General features: G+C 23.9%; 2 protein-coding genes across 12 annotated transcripts in view; both read right to left on the reverse strand.

Annotated features, from left to right (window-relative positions):
• Positions 1-18: 18 nt before the first annotated feature.
• LOC129610124 (mitochondrial import receptor subunit TOM22 homolog) lies at positions 19-1,382 on the reverse strand. Of its 2 annotated transcripts, XR_008697073.1 has the most exons (4): positions 1,213-1,382; positions 1,046-1,078; positions 272-652; positions 19-210 (listed from the first exon to the last, which is right to left on the reverse strand). XR_008697073.1 is itself a non-coding variant. In XM_055522513.1 (3 exons), exons 1-3 carry the CDS (start codon positions 1,309-1,311, stop codon positions 326-328), a joined length of 459 nt encoding a protein of 152 aa, XP_055378488.1. In that variant the 5' UTR covers positions 1,312-1,381; the 3' UTR covers positions 21-325. The 2 variants fall into 2 exon arrangements, 1 of the variants encoding a protein (XP_055378488.1); XM_055522513.1 differs by having other exon boundaries at positions 21-652; positions 1,213-1,381.
• A 2,152-nt stretch (positions 1,383-3,534) lies between these two features.
• The window catches only part of LOC129610238 (calcium-binding protein E63-1), a 67,785-nt gene continuing 50,197 nt past the window's right edge, over positions 3,535-21,122 (reverse strand). For 7 of the 10 annotated variants that reach the window (XM_055522728.1, XM_055522731.1, XM_055522732.1 and 4 more), the window contains 5 exons: positions 10,702-10,845; positions 5,769-5,904; positions 4,848-4,896; positions 4,374-4,473; positions 3,537-4,291 (listed from right to left, as the gene is read on the reverse strand). In XM_055522728.1, the coding sequence (XP_055378703.1) occupies positions 4,269-4,291; positions 4,374-4,473; positions 4,848-4,896; positions 5,769-5,904; positions 10,702-10,845 (452 nt within the window). In that variant the 3' untranslated portion in view covers positions 3,537-4,268. Of the gene's footprint in view, positions 4,292-4,373; positions 4,474-4,847; positions 4,897-5,768; positions 5,905-10,701; positions 10,846-18,683; positions 19,214-21,122 lie in introns of all 10 variants that reach the window. The other 3 variants (XM_055522735.1, XM_055522734.1, XM_055522726.1) reach the window with 2 other exon arrangements.

Below are 21,122 nucleotides of genomic sequence, written 5' to 3' on the forward strand. Positions count from 1 at the left end.
GTAATTTTTAAACACTATTTGGTAATTATATTTGGACTTTTTCTTTTGCAGGACATCTACATGCATTATTACAGTATTATTTTATGTCCCTAAAAATGCAAATTTGAATATCGTATAGTCAATATCTCTAGCTTAGTTGTTAATTTCTTTTTTGAATTGTAGAACTACAATATTTTTTGAATAAGGTTTTACTTGTCTCAAATATGATTCCTAAAAACAATTTGATCGTTACACAATCAAGACCTCTAATTTTAAAATATAACATATGTACTTTTTTATGTTTTTTCTTTAAATTTAAAGTTGAAAGTATAAATTTTAATAAGAATTATCGGTGCATTGGTGGTAATGCTGGAGTTCCACTACTGTTGCCACTCGTTGGTGTTAAACCCACTGCACCAGGTCCAAGTAAAACTTGTTTCTGTTGCGTTTTTTGCATTTCTTCCGTCTGCGCACGTTCTGTTTCAAATATTACAGGAGCGAAAAGTATCATTGAACTAGTAAAAAATATCCATGATGCATTACAAGAAAAACTATAAGCATTTTTTACAGTAGATGCTGTAAAATTACTAAGTACACCACATATGTTTCTTATTGGTTCAGGGAACATTTCTGTTAATCCCCATAGACGTTCTGCTAATGTCTCATCAGGTTCCTAAAATAATATAAAATCTATATTAAAAACAATGTAAATCATCATATGCTTTTAATTAATTAGAAACTTTATAAATTGTTAATGCTAAAATTGCTATCATTTTGTTTACATTAAAAAGAAATCTCTGCAAGAAAGATATTTTGATAATTCCTCAAAATATCCAATTAAAAATTTTATATCCAAATTTATTTATTTCTTTAAATTTAATTTTCATTTTGCAATTATATTTCTAAAATACATTATTATTGTAATTTTTAAATATCTTTTGCATAACTTTAAGCACAATTTCATTTTTGTTCCATGATCCCCTTTAAGGTTATGTGAAGAATTATTAATTTTTCAATGAAGAGTAACTATTTTTTAAATATAATATTTAAATCAATTCTTACTTACATCATCATAATTTTCATCACTGTCTGAATCTTTCTGTAAATGAAAATGAAATTTTTTGATAAAGCACAAGGTTTTTTTTTTATTTGAAGTTATTAGATAAACTTGTTTGCAAGGTTCTTTATTGATCAAAATATATTTCAGATTTATTATATACATATATGACTTACAATTGCCCGGCGTTCAGGTGTATCATCTTTACTTCCTCCTAATGAAGACATTCCACTATCTTTTTCAATTATTTCAATATCGATATCAGAAATATCCATCGGATTCTTGAATGAATTATCTTTTTCACAGATTGAAGGAAGAATCAGGTTATTAGATTTGCTTTGACAATTATTTGACAGCAGCTAGGCGAAATTGTTTTTGGATTAAAAAAAGTAAATTATAAAATGTTGGTAGGATTGAATTAGCTTATAGGCATTTTGAAAAGAGTTTACGTTTTTAATTTAATCTAAATTATCGAATATTAATTAGATACGGTCAGCACTATATTATGTACATACAAAATATTATGTAGTTCATGTTAATAGCGATACTGATAGCACACCGCACAAGTATAGACAACGTAAAACTTACTTAATTATCGCTTTACTAAGGTGAAAAATAAAACAAAACTTATTATTTTTTACTAGGGTAATTGAGTTATAAAAAATGTAATAGGATCTCGTAAATGGAGAAAACAAACACCATTACATATATTGCATTATGAACAGCTTGGTTCTTTTTGGAAAATAAATATTTTTTAAAATTAAAATTTCACAAACAAATTACAACAATTATACTTACCGTACGCATTTTCATATCACTTTCTTGTCTTTAAAAAATTAGCAAACATAATTTTTGATGTTGAAATAAATGTGAAAATGGCATGATGTTGAGAATCTTATTTTTTCGATACAATAACTTGATAATATTTTCTACCACAAGATGTCGCAAAATTAAATTTTATATTTGTCAATAGATGGCCCTGTAGTTAATATACATACTTTTAGTATAATTTTTTTTTTTTCTCTAACTTACACATATCTATACATATTATGTATAAGTTTACCGTAATTACTATTTGAAAGTAGCTCAAATTTTAATTACTTTGCTAATCACTTACTATACAGGTAGTTAATTCAAATATAGCCAGTTAAGGTATTAAAACACTGCTTTTAAGGTATATGCCTTATAATAATTAAATTTTGTAAATTTTAGTGCAATAAATAAAAGGAAGATATATATGTATATATACAGAAATATTGAAATAATTTAATTTATGTTAAAAAATTTTTCACAACATAATCATCTGGTAAATTAATGATTTCAAAAATGCTTATAAGTATAGTCCAAAATTAGTTGAATTTTCTTAAAGCATTTAATTATATTTTATTTTAAAATTTAAGTACAATCATTATCATTTTAATAAATAAGAATGAAAGAGAAATATTTATATTGAAAACGAGGTACTTATGCAGTTCGAATCAAAGGCAATATTTTAGGCTAAATCTAAGTAGTGGAATCTAAATTCTACTGATCTTAATTCAATCTCGGTTGCCCTTTAAGAACAACACTATATATGTTAACAAATTATGGAAAAAATAATCAGATTTTTTCATATTCTCGTATTATATGCCAGCTTATCTTAAGAAAAATATTATTATAAAATTTTTAACATGCATTTAATAATTTTATATTCAAAAAATTTATTGGCTTTTGCAATTATAGCATATATCATTACAAAATTTGCAATTATAGCATATTTGGAAATGACAGTTTTGTCCTCTTAAAGGAATTTTTAAGATTTTATGACTAATGTACTGCAAAAGTATTATAAATTAGAAGATGATCATTGAATAGAAAAATGTAGAAAGAAATATATAGGTGTGTTTGGAAATAAATTCTGAATAGAATTATTTTATTAATTAAATTATGTGTAATAATTTTTGTATAGACATCTGAATTTTTGAAAAAATTTTTTTATTTCATAAACAAATGCAACAAAATAATAATATTATTATTATATTTTAAATTTTATTAAATTTTATTGATAAATAAGTATATATATATATATATATAATATTAACAACTTATACTAATTAAATTTTTTATTATTTTTTTTTTATTTTTCTTTTTATAATAAATTCTTAAAAATATTTTATTATATGAATATTATAAATTAATTAAATATAACAGTTTAACAAGCAATAAAACTAATGTTTTTTATTTATTTAATTTTCTTTGTAGGTGTGTTGTAAACAAAAAAACGAAATTCATTTTTTTCTTTTATTTGTTTAAATTATTTCTTTCCCTTTATTTACTTGTTATTTATATTAATAATATTTTAAGTAAATTAAGCCAAATTATTAAAGATTAAAAAACAAAAATTTTAAATAACAAACAAAACATAATCAAAATTCAAGTTATTTAAAAAACGAGGAAAAGTTTTAAAGAGGAAAGTTTGCATCTTTGTTAATATTTAATTTTTTTTTACAATTAAAAAAAATATGCTTATATTATGCATATTATTTTATATTTCAAATTTATTTAAATTATAAGTATATAGGTTTGTGATGGCCTATATAAATATTATGCATAATTATACATTTTTCACATACAATGTATGTATAATAGATAATTTTAATTTAATTTACATTTTGTGTGTGCATTTCATCCACATATAATATACATATAAAATATAATATATTTAATATCACTTTATTCTTATTTTTAATACAATTTTATAAATTTGTCTTTGATTTTTTAATTTTGTTTTTAATTTTCAAATCAATAATAATTTATTTTAATATGCCCTGATATTTAAAATTATTTAAATTTATTTAAATTATAATTATATATATATATATTGTTACTATATTTTTGTAATATAATTTACGTCGAACTTTGTATAACAAATTTTTATATAAAGTGATTTAAAATCATTAATTATACATATACATACATATTTAATCATATAAGAAGGGATAAGATAATTTTATGGATAAAATTTTTATAATACAAATATAAAAGGATATTGCTGTTTTTTTGGTGTGTATAATATTTTAATAAAAAAAAAACAAGAACAATAAAAATTATAAAATTTTTGGTGTTCTGCTATATGTTGTCCTTTAATTTTCCTTTTTTTTTACATAATAATTATATATGTAGAGAAGGATGACTAGCTCTTGATACTACTACTTGTTTTTTTTTTTTGTTTTATTGCATTATTTTTAATAATTTATAATAGTAATCTCGCAAATTCTAAAATAAATAAAATTAAATTTGAATTAAATTGTTCACATATAATATCCACTTGAATTACTTGTGTATAAAATATATTTACCTTCATAATTTATTTTTCCATCCTTATCTAAATCTGCTATTGTCAAAAGTTCTGTAACTTGTGCTTCTGTCAAATTTTCACCAATCATTTCCATAGCAGTCTAAAAACAAAAAAAAATTTGAAAATTAATATTTCAAAAAAAATTTTTTAAATTTCAATGATAAATTTATTTATTTTGTTAAAAATGTTCATCTTTTTTGATAAAAAAAACACGCACTTATGCACCTGCATTATTTCAATACCGTATTATTTTCCAGTTCAACTTATATGCCATTTTACATATAATTCACAAATTTTCTATTTTGTGTCTAAATGAGATCAAAATATAATCCGTATTATTTACGGAGTAATATAACAGGAAAATAGCCTCAAAAGAATGCAAGTTTTATAAAGGCCGAATTAGTCAAATAAACATAACATAAAATGTAATTTATATTAAAGTAATTAGAAAAAAAAATTAATTCAGATTGTTACCTGTAACTCGTCTCTAGTTATAAAACCATTTCCATCTCGATCAAATACCCTAAAATAATAATATAATTATTTATTTATTAAAAATTTTATTTAAAAATGTAAATATAAAAGTTTCAATTTGAATGACTAATACGAGTAGAATAATATTGAAATTAATTTTATTCAAAATAAAAGTTGAATTATGTATGTACAAGTTATCCGAAATCAAGCATTTAATTTAAAAATTAAGCCTTAAATTAATTCAAAATTATCACTATATTGTTGTGGTTAGCTATTTAGGCTGAATTTGACACTCAAATTATCCATATAGTTTAATTTACATTTCTTAAAAATTTAGTGTGATCATCTGAATTAATTCCAAAATTGTAGATAAAAATATAAAAACATAATTTGGTTTTTCCTCAAAAATTAATTCCAGATTTAACTAATTGTGTCAAATGTGTATTAATCTTATATTAATATCATTTAAACCGCCTTTCAATTGCAAAAAAAAACCTGGGGATTCGTATGAATTCAAAATCGTACACAAATAAATTTTTGTGTAAGTTCAAAATTAAATTGTTAAATGACGTTATGACTGCTGTAATATAACAATATAACTATATACGTAAACATATTATGTATATGTAAATATGTACACCATCTCAAATATTTTTATAACCTTCTAAAATTTATTATTTTATTCAAAATTTCATAAAAATTTTTGTATTTCATGGTAATTAAAAGAATTTATAAAACAAATACAATTAAGTTGATGAAGGGCTAATATAAATTATAGGTAGATTATAAATTTCATTTATAAGAAATAATTGATTAAAAAAAACAACTGTGCAACTGACACATCAAATATAATTCAAAATTACATACATATGTATGTATATATTGTCATGTAGATATTAATTAATAACCAAAATGATTTACCTAAATGCTGCTACTAAATCTTGTGTTATATCATCGTCAGGATCAGCTTTACTCGTACTTTCTTCTGATTCATCTCGCAAAGCTTGAATTTTACTAACCCATTGTAAAAATTCAGTTTCATCTATAAGACCATTACCTAAAATTATAAATTCATTAAATATTATGAAAGTATAAAAAATATGAGTCTAAATTCTATAAATGAAGAGGCAAACAGTTTTTATCAAATTGTCATATTTGTGGCTTTTTTAAATTAAATTGTCACATTTTTAATGTATTTCATAATAAATCGTCAGGTTTTGAAGAAATTAAGTAAAATGTAAAAAATAATTGAGATTTTAAATTTGATGTGCTCCCTTGACGAGATTAGGAATTTTGACAAATTGAAAATAACAAATTAAACTATAATAAAAACCCAACATGAAGAAGATCTCATTAGGTGTGTTTACACGGCAACTTTTGTATCAATGCTTGACATACGTATAATTCCGCTTGCCAACAAGCTATGCAAACAGCTATTGTGTTTAAAATAGCTCATTTTTCCTTTTTTACTATACAGATTAAGTGAGTATCAGAGTTTTAGAAATTGTACTCAGAATTTTAGGAATAGACCTTTGTAAGTTTTTATTATTATTATATATTATTATTTTTCTCAGTTATTGTTGTTTTGGTTAAAAGGGTATGTATGTTTAACTATACCATATGTAATTTTTTGCAACCACAAATTATAATGTGAGCCTCAATAGGTTTACGAAACAATAAATATAAAGCCTTTTTATATAAGATTTTTAGGTGTAGGTCTGAAATTTGTATAGCAGTACAGTCGACACTATAAAATTTTGAAAAATTTTTGATATTAATTTACTAAAGTGCCTGTTACACATCATATTTAATCTACGATTTAATCTGAATCTGGTGAAAATCTGTTGTGTAATTAACATAAAGTTTGACATCAGATAAAATTTGATAAAAAAAGTGGATACATATCCGATTATCATCACATTTTCTGTGAGATTCTTAAAAATAACATGGCGAAATATAAATTTTTAAAAAAAATTTTCCTCACTGATTTTTTTTTTTTTTATTTTTGTTGCCAGTTTATAAATCACAATTATTAAAAATGTTGCCGTCAAAAGTTTGACCTAAAAGTATGTACATATTAATAGAATCTGACGTGTAAATGCTCATCAAATTTTATCGTAGATTAAATTTTGTCTAATGTGTAACTGGCACCTTAGAAATTCGGCATTGATGAAAAATAGGAATTTTGAAACAAAATTTTGTATTATTGAAATTACAGTAATTTGAAAGATGCACAAATAACTTCATAGAATTTTGCAAGAATTTTTGAATATGAATTTTCAAATGCAAGTCTTTTATAACTTCCATATTTCCTCCAAGTATAAAAGAATAATTTGTTTTTATTTACGAAATTCCAATTTAACTTTAACATTTCCATAAATAAACCATAATTATTTTATGCGTAGATATTTTAGTATTCTTATTATTTAAAAAGTGTTTAATTGCATTGTTCTCGCAATCATTCTTATTTAATAACCACTAAAAATGTAATTTTTTATATCTAATTCTCAATTCCATGCAGGAAATTACAAAACATTATTTTATTATAAGACCTCGCAGTATAGACAATGTTATAGAATTAGTAAGTGTATAAAAAAATGGCAGTTTCTTTCATATCTGAATTAAAAATCTGTTTTTCCATTTTTCTTATTCAAACACAATTTTTTAACATTTCATTGTATTTTTTAAACATGTAAAATCTATCGTATAATTTATAATTTAAAATTCATGTTAAGATGTAATTAAAATTTTCTTAAAATTATTTTTAATATTATAAAAGTTTTGCAATATTTTTTTTAATATGAAAGCAAAATTATTTTAGGTATACCTACATACTAGAAGAAAGATTTACAATAGCAATGTTCGTTCAAAATGTATTAAGGTTTAGTGTTCTTAATGTTATAAAATAAATATAAAAGAAAGGCGCAAAAACTATAAAAGTTAAATTTTTTTTATTATCGTAATTTTATCTGAATTCGCCTTACTTCTTAAAAACAAACTAGATATTTAAATGAAATATAGGCTAGAGTATATCAAAAAGTATTCGAAGTTATTAGCTATTTTATTTCAGTTTTTATAAATAAATAAAAATTTTATTGTATAAGAAGGGTAGGTGCAAATAAATTTATCGATTGTATTTGCAGAGTCGCACCCTTGTGTATAATACATATGTACATAAAAGAATAATCATCACCTGACTTTTCATTTTTTTGCTTTTGGGCTAGATAATGTGCTAAAAAAATAAATCTGTTTGAGAAATTAATTATTTCTCCTTTTTCTTTTATGAATGTTATAAAATTTATATTACATTGTTTACATGTAATCATTTATTATATAGACAAGAAATATTTTCCAATGAATCGCGAGATCATTGTAATTGAATTGAAAAGAAGGTCTTATTAAACTAATATGTAAAGCAGATTATTGCGTAAAACTAAGTGCCGCGTTCATGTTTAAAATATAATAAATATTAATGAATATTTATGGATAGAATAAGTAGAAATCTGACAGTACTGTATTTGACCGATGAAAGATATGGCACGCAAATCACCAGACTATTGTCTATTGCCATTTTAAAAACGAGGTGAGCAAAAGGGTTTGTCCCAAATCACCACCATTGCCACAGTTGGATAAGTTCACATAGCTTCTGTGATGCAGACACATGAGAATCTTCGCAATCGTTCCAACTTCTTCTTAGCCGTACAAAGAGCCACTCTTCTTGCCCATGCTACAGCTTCATAAGTCAGGAGCAGCACAACCATCATGGTATATATTCACAACATGACAGATGGGGAGCAGCCCCACGAACTGCCCGAGATGGCAGCTGCAAACCATAAGCGCCCGGGTTGTTCGTGTACATACAGCTTCCTCATGACTCAGCCAAAGAAGCTTGGAGTCAAATACCACTCACATGTATTTGACCTCCAACTTTCTCTCTACAGCCACCTCTATTGTCTATTGACTGCTAGTTCCTCTAAGAGGAATGAAAAAGACTTTAAGAAATTGCTATCTTGGAGAAGTGGAGTAAATTGAAAAAACCAACGATAGATCGTAGACTGACGTAATACAGTATAGTATTAAAGCTCTTAACTGATTTGACAGAACAAAACAAGTTCACAATAACACTTTCTTACGCAACGAATCGCTTAGATTTTCTTAATGACAAATTACAATATTCGCAATTTACGAAAAATATTTCTAGCTTTTACGAAAAGTATTTAAAAATAAACAAATAAAATCAAAAATTAAATTTTTCAATAGATCACATCTAATTAACTTATTCGGATTTGTTTATTTTTCCCTTGTTGAATTAATTCTATTTTTTTTTTGTTTGAAAAATTAATCCTGAAAATTTTATTCAAATTTAAAAGGCACCGATCATAGTATGAGTAAAGCAACCGACAATAAGAAATGGAAAAACTTTTAAAGTTTTCCACTCAAACCCATTGTTTTATAACCTTAATTAGTACAAACCTTAACCTTATATATAACCCAAAAAATAACTACAAATATTTTTATAAATTCCACCTTTCATTATTGGTAGTACAACCTTTGATTCTTTTTTTACAATTTAATTTACAAAACAAAATTAAAAATCTGTTAATATATAACAAAATATAAAGCATACTTTAAGGATTTTCATTCTATAATATCCTGTTAAAGAATAACAAAAAAACAATAACCAAAATATTAAGTAAAGGTGCTACACAATTGAATTTTTCGTTCAAAATCACATTATTAACCAAAAAAAAAAAGGAAAAATAATTAAAATCAAAATTTAAAAATTGCTCTATAAATTCTATGGTATTTCTTAGGCATGCCGAAGGATCAACTTTGAATTTTTTTCCTTATTAAATTTTTGTGTTGATTTTAAAAGTGGCATAGCAGAATTGGTATTCAATTTATGACATCGCAAAACCAAAATAAAATTTTTAATTTTACTTAAACAAATTTTCTCCTTTTCGAATATCCATTTCAAATACTTGAGGTACATTTCATATTTCTAATTAGAAAAACTGTTAAAAGATGTTTGATTAGCTTTAAAATTGAATAGGTTTGGATTTTTTTTTGGATTTTTCGACATAATAAGACCGGAATTCATGTTTTGTTTATGTGAATTTGTAATTGAATCCAAAAACAATTTTATACTTTAAGTCATTAATTGATAATTACGCTTGAACTCATGAGTGTTACTTTATGAAATCCATAAATGATGCGTTCAATAATAATATGCTTTAAATCTAAGTAATAAATCTCATCTTAATCGATAAGGTTAATGACCTTTTACATAAGTTATTTAAACAGAATGTCTTAATTTTACCGAATTTTCTCACAGTTTTAATTTATAAATTAATCTGATTTAATTTGCTAAGTCATTTTTCAGTTGTATAAGTAACCTTCAGTTCTGCTTACTTAATATTCAATCTATTTCATTTTATCATTAAATTTTTCCAGTAAAATACATTTTAATTTGAAAATTTATGATAAAATATTCCGAAAACGCAAATTAATACAAAAATGAAGAATAAGAAAAAAAATATTTAAATTATTTTACTCCTGCTGTGTAAGTACTTAAGAATAGAAAAGAAAATGGTGATCTAATTGTAAACTTCAAAGGTGCTTCAAGATTTAAGAGAAGGAAAAAAACGAAAAAATTCTTTACTTAACCATTTTGGTTAATGATTCTCTTTAAAACCCACTTAATTGTAATTCAATAAAATTGGAGCGATAAAATTAAGTTCAATTTTATTTTAAGGTGATTTTAATCAAAAATAATTTCTAATTTAATTGTAAATTTTGTTAAAAATAAAGTGGGAGTACATAATATTGACATTTTATTAAAAACTATACTAACCTGATTGACTAGCTTCCTTAATTAAATCATTAATTATTTCATCTTTAACATTAATTCCTAAATTTTTTAACATAAACTGTAATTCATTTGCTGTAACACGTCCATCTTGATTTCTGTCTAACAAATCGAACGCTGTTCGTAAATCTGAAATAATTAAAATAGAAAACGAATTGTAATTAGATTTTAATTTTTAATAAAAAAAATGTAATAAACAAAAGCTTATTTGATATATGTATGTAGCTAGCAAATAAAAATTTAAGATCAGAACGATGTTCGCAGATTGCCTTGAAATATGCAATTTTTTTTCTACATTATTGAATACGATTTTAGCAACCTTTCGAACAAACACTTTAGAGTGTAGTGTCGCTTTAAAGAGTATGTAGCTCGCCCGTTCCATTGAAAAATTCAATAAATAATTGAGATAAGTTTGTTAAATTTTCACATACGATTGGAAGGTGTCAGAACCGTATTTACTTTGGGTGGGATTGAGATAGTGATTCCAATAGATGAATGCAATTTGAACAACAATTTAATCATTTCCCAGAAAATATTCAATCTGAGGTGTTCCTAATTTCATAAAGTAGGTAAATATTAATTTATTTATTTACGGTCGGGTATTTGCAAAGTTCACATAATCAAATTTCTACTACTTTTCGTTTAGCATTTTATGAATTCAAGAAGACCTTTGTTTGTAATATTTCAATAACTTAGGTTAACGGTATTCATAATTATGCAAAAATTGTTTGTATTTTCACATGAAATTTAAAAAAAATTGTAAAATAAATAGTGAAATAACTTGAGAAATTGAAACGCATTTAATTAAACCATCGCTCGCAAATTCCCACATAGATTTTTGTTTATATTAAGCTTTTGTGATTTTTTCAAATGTTCTCGCATTTAACAATGTAACACAAAAAAAATTACTATTGTTAAAACCGGTGACATTTAAAAAAACATTTTTATTAGAAATGTAAATTTGCAGAAAAAAAAACAAAAACAGAAAAACACCACAAAAGAAAATAAACAAAGATTTTAACTCTTATCATTTTGTACAGTCATTACAATGACCTTGACAGCATATACATATACCCTGACATCTTGTGAATTTTAAATGAATATCTTTTATCGGTGTTGATATCATGACATTTACAGTTCATACCTATACACCCATCCTTCTTCATGAATATCTTCTACAAATACACATTTACACACTATTTCTTGTGAAATGAAATTATTTCATAAGAAAGTGTGATGAACCGAACAAATCAACATTTTTTCTCTTTTTTTTTTTTTATAAAAAAACGTCAAGGATATTTTTTATACAATGATGTTTACTAAGTGTTATACTAGAAAAAGATTAAAATTATATTATGTTTTTTCTTTTTTTCCATTTTTTTCTATTTTTCTTTTCTTTTAATTTCCAAAGAGCTACTAATTTTGTTTTCGATTAGGTTAGATTGAATACAACAAAATTTTTTTTTGTTATATGTATAACATTAATCAAATTGAACGCAATTTTATTAAGAATTAACAATACAACGACCTTAGAAATTTTATAAGAATTTTATATAAAGAAATAATAGAATTAATTATTTTAGACAAACTTTAATGACAAATTGAAATTATGCGTCCTTTTTTAAACAAAATGAGCAGCTGGAAATAATCAAGTTATTTAAAAAAAAAATGGAAAAATTTGCGTTTTAAGAATTTCCTCTCAACATTCTTATAAAACGTGTTACTGATGACATCTACTGGCTTTTATTATAAGTAAGGTAGGCAATTATGCACTAAGAGATCCTAAGATCGCAACGCGATAGAATAAAATCTTGAGTAAGGTTCAAAGTGTTAGGATCAGAGTGCTCAATCTTCTAGATTTATCTCTTAGATTTATAGGGTCTTATCTTACTTTTTAAAGTGTTATTCATTTCTGTTTATGATTCTTTTCTTAATAATTTATTCTTAATAAATTTGGAAAAAATGGAATATCAATAGATGCTCTTATATTTTTTGTAGTAATTTTTTCTTAAATAATAATGTGTAAAAGAAAAAAATAATATCAATGACATAAAGAAGCACAAAATGAAAAATCAGACATCTTAATCAAATAATAGATAATATTATTAAAAAAAAATGATGAGTTTTATAGAAAAAAAATCCCACAAAATATTAAGGATAATGTGTTGAAAAATGCACATAATATTATAATCCCTTGTGGTAAGAATATGCAGTGACGGATTTTCCTATATACTGAACATATTGTAGCCTTAGTGTTTGTTATGAAATTTATGTAGATCGATCTAAGAAATTTAATGTATCGTAACTAAATTGCTATTGTTTTTATTACAAATTTTAAAAATGTTGAAGTATTACCAAAGAAGAAAGCAAAACTATCTGCCAGTTAATTGACTATTTTCCATCCTAATAAATAAGTTTTTAATTTATGCTCACAAGACCGATTAATTTTTTTTTGTTAGCATGAGACATTACAGGATTATAATTAACCTCAGGCTACTGATATTATAAATCCGGCCCTGAGCTTATGTAATGCATACCAAATAGAAAACAAAATAAAAATTCCTCCTTATACGTGTATTAAAAATTGTCTGTGGTATTACTTTTTATTTCGTACAATGCCACGTGATTGAATTTTTCTAAATTCTTATACAATAATCATACCATATACAAGTATAAAGTGGCTTTGTATGTGGCTTAATAGGTAAATATATACATTCGTGTAGAAAATTTTATAGCAATTCAAACATACTTATTTAAAAAAAGAAAACATGAAATTATTTTGTTATTTACGCGAAAAAATTACTTAAACGAATGAAATTGAATTCGACTGCATGATTGTTGACAGAAAAGTAAAACTTTTAAAAAATAAAAAAAACACGCACGCATTTACAAACCATTTCAAATAATAAAATAGAAAAAAATGAACGATTTTTTTCTAATAAAACTTTATTATATCTTTAATTGCAGTTTTTATAGAGTAGGCGGCTTGTCTACAAATAAATTTTTGTAAAATGGAATCGAATTTGAAAGGATTATGGCTTATGATAAATTATGCTGATATTATATTGGAAAATTCAAAGTAGTACAAATTGTAATATTCAACAGATATCGAGATGTACTTCCAAGACAAAGTATAGATTTTAAGTTTGCCATCGTAGCTCTACAAGTGCCACCATTTTTTATTCCGTGGGCTATAATATGGATTGCATTCTGAGTTTGTTTTTCCTTACTTAAAACGTACCAGGTAATTTGTTCAATCCTGCAAGATATAATATCTTCGACCATATCTCTTTTGTTTCCTTTCTTAGTAATTCGCAAATATTTCAATTCCATGGTAAGATTTCGGAGAGATGGAGCATCCGAAATGTTTTCTAATTTCAATTTTCAGCCTGTTATTTCATTAGTATTGTTATATTTGAATTATATTCGAACATGAAAATTTCTTCCAAGTATAGTAAAATAGAAATTATGAATCACAATTAATAATTGGTTGCAAAATTCTATAATCGTTCAAATAAATTAATTTTTTAAAAGCAAATACTGTGAACATTAAAGTTAAATAAATCTTTAAAATTTCATAATTTTTATATAAATTTTATTTTTCATCAAAACTAATATTTTATATTTTTATTATTCTCTAACTTGGCAAATATTTTTTCAAACATTTATTATTTTAAATATCACTTATAATTTATTAAAAATTATGAAACTATTTTCAAATATAAGATGATGCAGAAAATATTTTTTCTTTTTTAAATGAAAAATAAAACAAGAAAAGAACAAAAGTTATATAAGAAAGATTTAAAATTATAAAAATATTTACGGAAATTTATTTTAGTAATTAAAATGTGAAATTTTAATTTTCGAAATCAAAATATTTTTGTTTTTATTCTTTTTTTAATAAGTTCTCAATCAAGCGTTTTTATTCACTATTTTGTTGTGTCACTAAGTGTCATAAGCGATTTTTTCAACGAAAAAGTACTGGAAAAATGTAGCGTAGAGAGAACTGTCAAATAAAAAAAATGGGTATGGTGGTGTCATGAAATTAACGAAATTATTCCAATTATCAATTAAATAAAGTTAAATATAATATTTTTGTAATATTGTGAAGGTCATAGATTAATGATTTTAAAATTCCCTAATCAAAAAGCATGACTGCGAAATTCAAATAGAAATCGGTGTCTAAGATTTGACAAAACAAAAAATAACATATACCAAGATACGGAATATGTCGAAGAATCGATGTCAGAATTGAATTTTTAATTCAAAAATGAAAATTTCGAAATTTTTTTATTGCTGATGGACTCGAAATCAAAAATATAATATCTCGAAATAAAGAAAAAATTCTATAAAAAGACTTGAAAGTGTCTCTTGGCTCGGTTGAGTGAAACGAATTTGTAATTTAAGAATAATGGGTGTCATTGTCGACATTGTAAAATTTTTAGGCTGGTTTAACTACCTCGCTTCAAAAACACATTTTTAATGATAAAATTTTAGTTTTTTAATAATTTGTGCCAAACCTTAAAAAAATTATTTAAATGAATTGGAAAATTGGAAAAGAAACAGAATAGAATTTTTTTTCTTTCCTTCATTTCATAAAACGTTTACACTAGAATAAAAAACGTTTTTTTTTCCATTGTTCACTGTCAATGTCTAGTTCAATTTCAATCGCTTATCATTTACAAAAAAATTAAAAATTAAAAAACTTATTTACAAACTTTCATACTATTATTTAAAAAACAAAAAAAACAAAATAACAAAACCAATAACAGAAAAAAGAAAATTATGAAAAATGAAAATTTTTTTCTCTTTTTGAATTTTTTTTTCTTCTTGAAGATTTTTCAAACGGCGCACGTTTTTCCTATCATAATTTCAATGACTTTAATTTAAAAATCAAAATTTTGCAAAATAAAACAAAAACAAAATACGAAATTAGAAAATGAAAACAAAAACTTATGATGAAAATTCAATTGTGATGGCCGTTTCAAAAATTGAAATTATTTTTAAAAAACACAACACGTAATATCGGAAAGAAATCCAAAGAAACGAAATAAAAATATTATAAAAGGTGGGTGGATTGAGGTAGTTAAGTTATTTTTTTTTTCTTCTTCTAAATTTAATTTATTTATTTTAGAAACTTGTACAGTGTGATTCACTGTGAGAATGTTTCATGTGTAATATAATAACGTTTCTAATGAGTTGTCGCGTGGTCAAAAAGAGTTTTTTTTACAAAATTATACTTTAATTATCAATTTATCAATTAGCCTTGGAATGGCATTCAACACAACATGTTGCAGCTGCCGGAAAATGGACAAGAAGAAACCATTTTTCACTATATCTGTGAGTGTCCGGTCCTGGGCGAAGTAAATAGGTTCCTCATTTGTCCTAATTGGGGTGCGGTGAAGTATTAATCAAGATTGTATTTTAGAAACCATTGGTGTGACCCACAATACTCAAGTGACACACAATTAACTGACATTTCTTTCTGAACAAAATTTAGACCTAATTGTATAATTCGTTATTATCGCCATTTTTATTTTTAAAAATAATTTAAGTAAATTTCGAAAGATACTCTAGAAAATAATACTCGAGTCTAACTCCAATTATTTAATAACAAGACCAGTTATTCAAAAAAAAAACAGATGGCATAAATCATAAAACTCATAAAATCGTTCATTTGTACGATTTTCAGTTAATTGACACGGTCAACTTGACACGGTAATCTACTTTGTTGCATCTTAAAATAAAATGTGCTAGATTTAATCAACTGTAAATATTTTTGTTTACATTTTTTGTGTGTCAAGATCGTCATTGTTTACGTTTATTATTAAACAATAATTGTAGTGAAAAAAAAACACCCCACTTAACGAATTAATTTTGACCTATTATAAAAATAATTGATAATTTCGTTGATTAATGAGTAATTATTCAATTTAAAATCGTGTGAAGTGCAATTATGTGTAATATTAATAATTATTTAACTAATTTCGACTTAAAATTATTTAGCCATATTTTTTTTTTTGTAAAATGATTTGAAAGTTCTACTAAATTCTAACGTGTTAATATATATACAAGGTTATTCAGTAAAGAGTATAATATTATATAACATTTTTAGGGCATTAAAAATGGGTAAAAATGTTTGTTTAGAACTAGTCATCAAATCTAAACGAGCTTCCGAGATATAAGAATTTTAACGAATTTTCACTAAATTTTTACATGCTCAGGCTTTTTTGCTTATATCTTCATTCGGAAAAATATAGGAGCTTCAAATGAACTATTTCTGAAAGAGCTAGTAAAGGATTTGAAAGTAACTTTATAATTTCATGTTGTACTTTATGTACATTTAGAATACCAAGTATTCGAACTTCAGAAAAAAAATTTTTTTTCTAAAATCTTATGATACAGGAGATATAGCACAAAAATCATTTCCATATTAGAATTTTAAGGCCCTAATAAAATGTTAAAGATCCAAAGTTAGCCCCTATTTTTGATTTTAAGTGCTATAATTACCAACTATTATTATTTAGTAAAAATAGATTATTAACACTAGTCACTCTAAAAAGCAGTTCTATTATACTCTTTACTGAATAACTCTTATTATATAAAATTTCTATGTTGATGAAGAAACCTTTTTAAAATGTAAATGCTGTCTCTAATTAGGAGCAAACTAATATTAATTTGCCTATGATTTTGAAAACTATATTATTGGTATGTAAAATTCACATTTACTTAAAAACCGAAAATATATACATATACAAATAAACGTAAATATATCCCAAGCCTTTTGACCTATCTCGAGATTAATATTTGAATACCTAGAGAAAATTTTAACACTTGTATTTTCATTCAATAAATCCACTATACAAAAATGAGCACATATTCCACATATTATAATTTATCACTATTTTAATTAATAATTAATTTAAATATTTCTATGTCTAAGTTTTTATAAATACAACTAAATTTAGAATAATTATAATTTATATGAAAGCTTTTTATTTTAGAATTTATTATACTGCAGATTCGTTTTAAAATGAAATTTTAATTAGGCATAATATTTGGATTTTTTTCTATTATTCTTTTTAGCATTAATCATTTTAAGACTTCAAGTTAACCAATATTGTATATTTATGTATAACAGAAGCATTTATATTATAAAGTGAATATTTTTATTTAAAATCTAATTTAAATTATTTTTTTTTTAATTTGAATATGATCCAAATCTTTTATAATATAGTATATAAGTTTAAAATGAATCTTATTGTAATTTTTGTTATCTTATTGTACAATAATTAAATCTTATTGTACAATATTTTCTTAAATACGTTTTTTCTGGTTATAAAATACACGTGTAATTCAAATTTTTCAATATCTTTTGAGATCACATTTGAAAAAATGACAAGTTTCAGAGCAATACAATTAAATTTGGGCATCATGAAAGTCATATTTTCGAACTCTTATTAAAAATTTCTATAAAATTTAATTTTAAAGAAAGCGTCATAAAGAAAAATGAATTTGTCAAATTTTACGTTCTTAGCTCATTTAATATTGTATTACATTTTTAATAATATACTTATAGATCTAAAATATCAAGTTACCAAAAGACCTTTCGTATTTCTATAGAATTTTTCTGTAATCAGAAATGCCACTTTTGAAAACTCTTAACATAAACCTCATAATGGCAATCGCAAAATTAATTTCATAAATATCGTATGAAAATTGTTTGACAAATGACTTTTTCATTTAGGGGTTTGTTTTCGATATGTTTGACTTTAATTTAAGATTATAACCAATATCGCTAAAACACTCTGTTAAGAACATTGTTGTTCATTTTAATCGCAAATAATAATAATAAAATTTTATACTACTCGTATTTAGTTTAACTTTTATAAGCATACAAAATAATCAAAAATTTTAAATTTATTTTGAATATTAAAAAAAATAAATAATTGAAATTATTTTCTCACCTCGGTATTCCCGGTTAATAAAATTCCTACTCATTTTATCTTATTTAATTTTTAAATAATTTTTAAAAACAATTAGAATTTTCTTTGTTTTCTATATCTTTTTAGTATTTTTTTGTTAAATTTAGTGCATTTTCTTTCATAAATTTAATTCACATTATCAAAATTAATTTTTAAGTTTTTAATTCACTTATGAGATAAACTCGTTCTATCTAAGCCTTCAAACAATTTAAATGTTATGTAAAATCAAAAAAAAAATAGTTTTATAATTTTTAATAATATTTTTTATTTTCTCGTTTAGTTTCTATTTTATGTTTTTTAATATGAAAATTTCTTTTATTAAAAAAATTTTTCCTTTAGAATTTTAATTTTGTATTTTTTTTTTTGTTATGTGAGCTTATGTCACGCACCTTTAATTATTTGTACTCTTGTTCTTTTTTCCCAATTTTCTTATTTAACAAAAAATTTTACTACTTTTTTTATTAATAAACTTGAATTAGTGCATATTAATTAATAATTTCAGTATAATTTAACTGTAAATGAATAAATTAATATTAATTATTTTATTATAAATAATTTGTAAGCGTAGTTAAATAAATTAACATGTTTTGTTTCGGTAAATTAATTTTGATTCGCCTAAATATTTTATTCAACTCACTCCAATATTCTCGCACTCCAATAAAGCGTATATTCCCAATTATAGGGCTTATAAACGCTTTTATATAGAGTAAACAAATTTGTGAATCATAAAAAATAATTGAACTTATGTTTTAATCTATAAAGGTATGCCATGGTTGTAATAGTATGTTATGTATGTAGAACCAATCTCTAAACATAATAATGATATCAGTCCAGAGATAATAATTTTTGATTTTAAATCAAAAGCTTCCTAATATTCCAAAGTTGTGAAGCAAAAATTTAACATGAATTCAAAATATGAGTAATTTTTTTTGTTAATTCCAATTGTGTGAAGTCACTCAAAAGACAATATAGAATAAAAAAACTGTTTGGAATTTTACAAAATTTTTCACTTCTTTTTTCACCAAATAGCTGCTTCTTGGAAGAGTACCATTTATAAAAAATAGAACTTCCTAAATTAAAAACGAAATTACAGAATGGTAGGAGATAAATATCAAATTTCATATACGTCTGTATGTTATTATTGGTTCTGATTTTTTCTCCAATTATTTTCAATTATAAATATTTATTGTATAATATAGTAAATAGTCAAACTATGCGGCATTAAAATTTTTGATAGAAATTTGAGAAAAATCTTCTTCCTACGCACACCTTGTTACAAATTTAATACTGCAAAAAATTCAATAACAAATCTGAAAGAAAATTAGTCATTGCATTTAAAGAAATGAGACGAAATCAGCAATATTTAATTTCGGCACAATATGTGATTTTTTGACAAGCATTTTTTTGTTGTTTGTAAATGTTCAACTCTATATATTTTAATGTAAGAATCCATTTAACAGAATTTTCTGTAAAATTTATTTGTATATTTGGTAAAATAAAATAGGGTAAAATAAATCGATTTTCTTGGGTAATCACAAAAAAAATTAAGGTTATTGGAACTTTTTTTATTCTTATTGAGAACAAAGAAATATTAAAGAAATAAATTGAGATATTTTCGACATTTTGGTAGCGATGCATATAGAAATATTTCCATTTTCTTTTACATACAGAGTCGGGTCCTTGTATTCCTTCTCACATGGAGCCTTAGGATGCTTTGGGATCTCCATTCTCATATACACGATCGTTATACCTATAGACACTCTTGATAAAATCGCAGTTTCCAGCTACTTCAAGCGGAAAGTTCACCGGAGAAAAACAAAGCTTCCACTAAACCATTTTGATTTTCACTATTTCGTATTCACACAGTATAGACGCTCCACTGTTTTGCGTGGAAAATTGGTGTGCGACAAAGTTTAAGAAATATTTCAGAAGTTGGGTCTTAAATGTAAATTTTTATTAAAATTGGCTAAGGCCAAAATGAGACACATGAGTTTACAAACGGACACGCAGAAAAATACATCTACACATCTTTCTAAAGGCAGTTTTTTGCGGTTTCTCTATCCCGAACAAATTTACAACAGCTCAACATGCCAAAATTGACGTCTTCCTTTCAAGAAATTTCATTTTGCATGAAGTTTAATTTTTTTTCTAACACATTCAAAACTGATTTACAATGAATCTATGTACGTACGTATGTTAAATATGTAAGTTTGTATGTAAAAAACAAAAGAATTTTTCATTTATAAGATTTCAATTTAAAATATTTTTATATTTTCGAATTTATTTTCTCGAATAGCCACTAATCTCTATAAATTAATGGATTAAATTAAAATAATTTATTAGAAAATGTAGAATAATTACATGAAAAACTCAACTTATTTTATTTTATGTACAATTTTATTACGAATTATGTGTTATGCA

The sequence above is a fragment of the Condylostylus longicornis genome, unplaced genomic scaffold (genome assembly GCF_029603195.1).
Source record: "Condylostylus longicornis isolate FDR11 unplaced genomic scaffold, ASM2960319v2 ptg000044l, whole genome shotgun sequence".
Lineage (NCBI taxonomy): Eukaryota > Metazoa > Arthropoda > Insecta > Diptera > Dolichopodidae > Condylostylus > Condylostylus longicornis.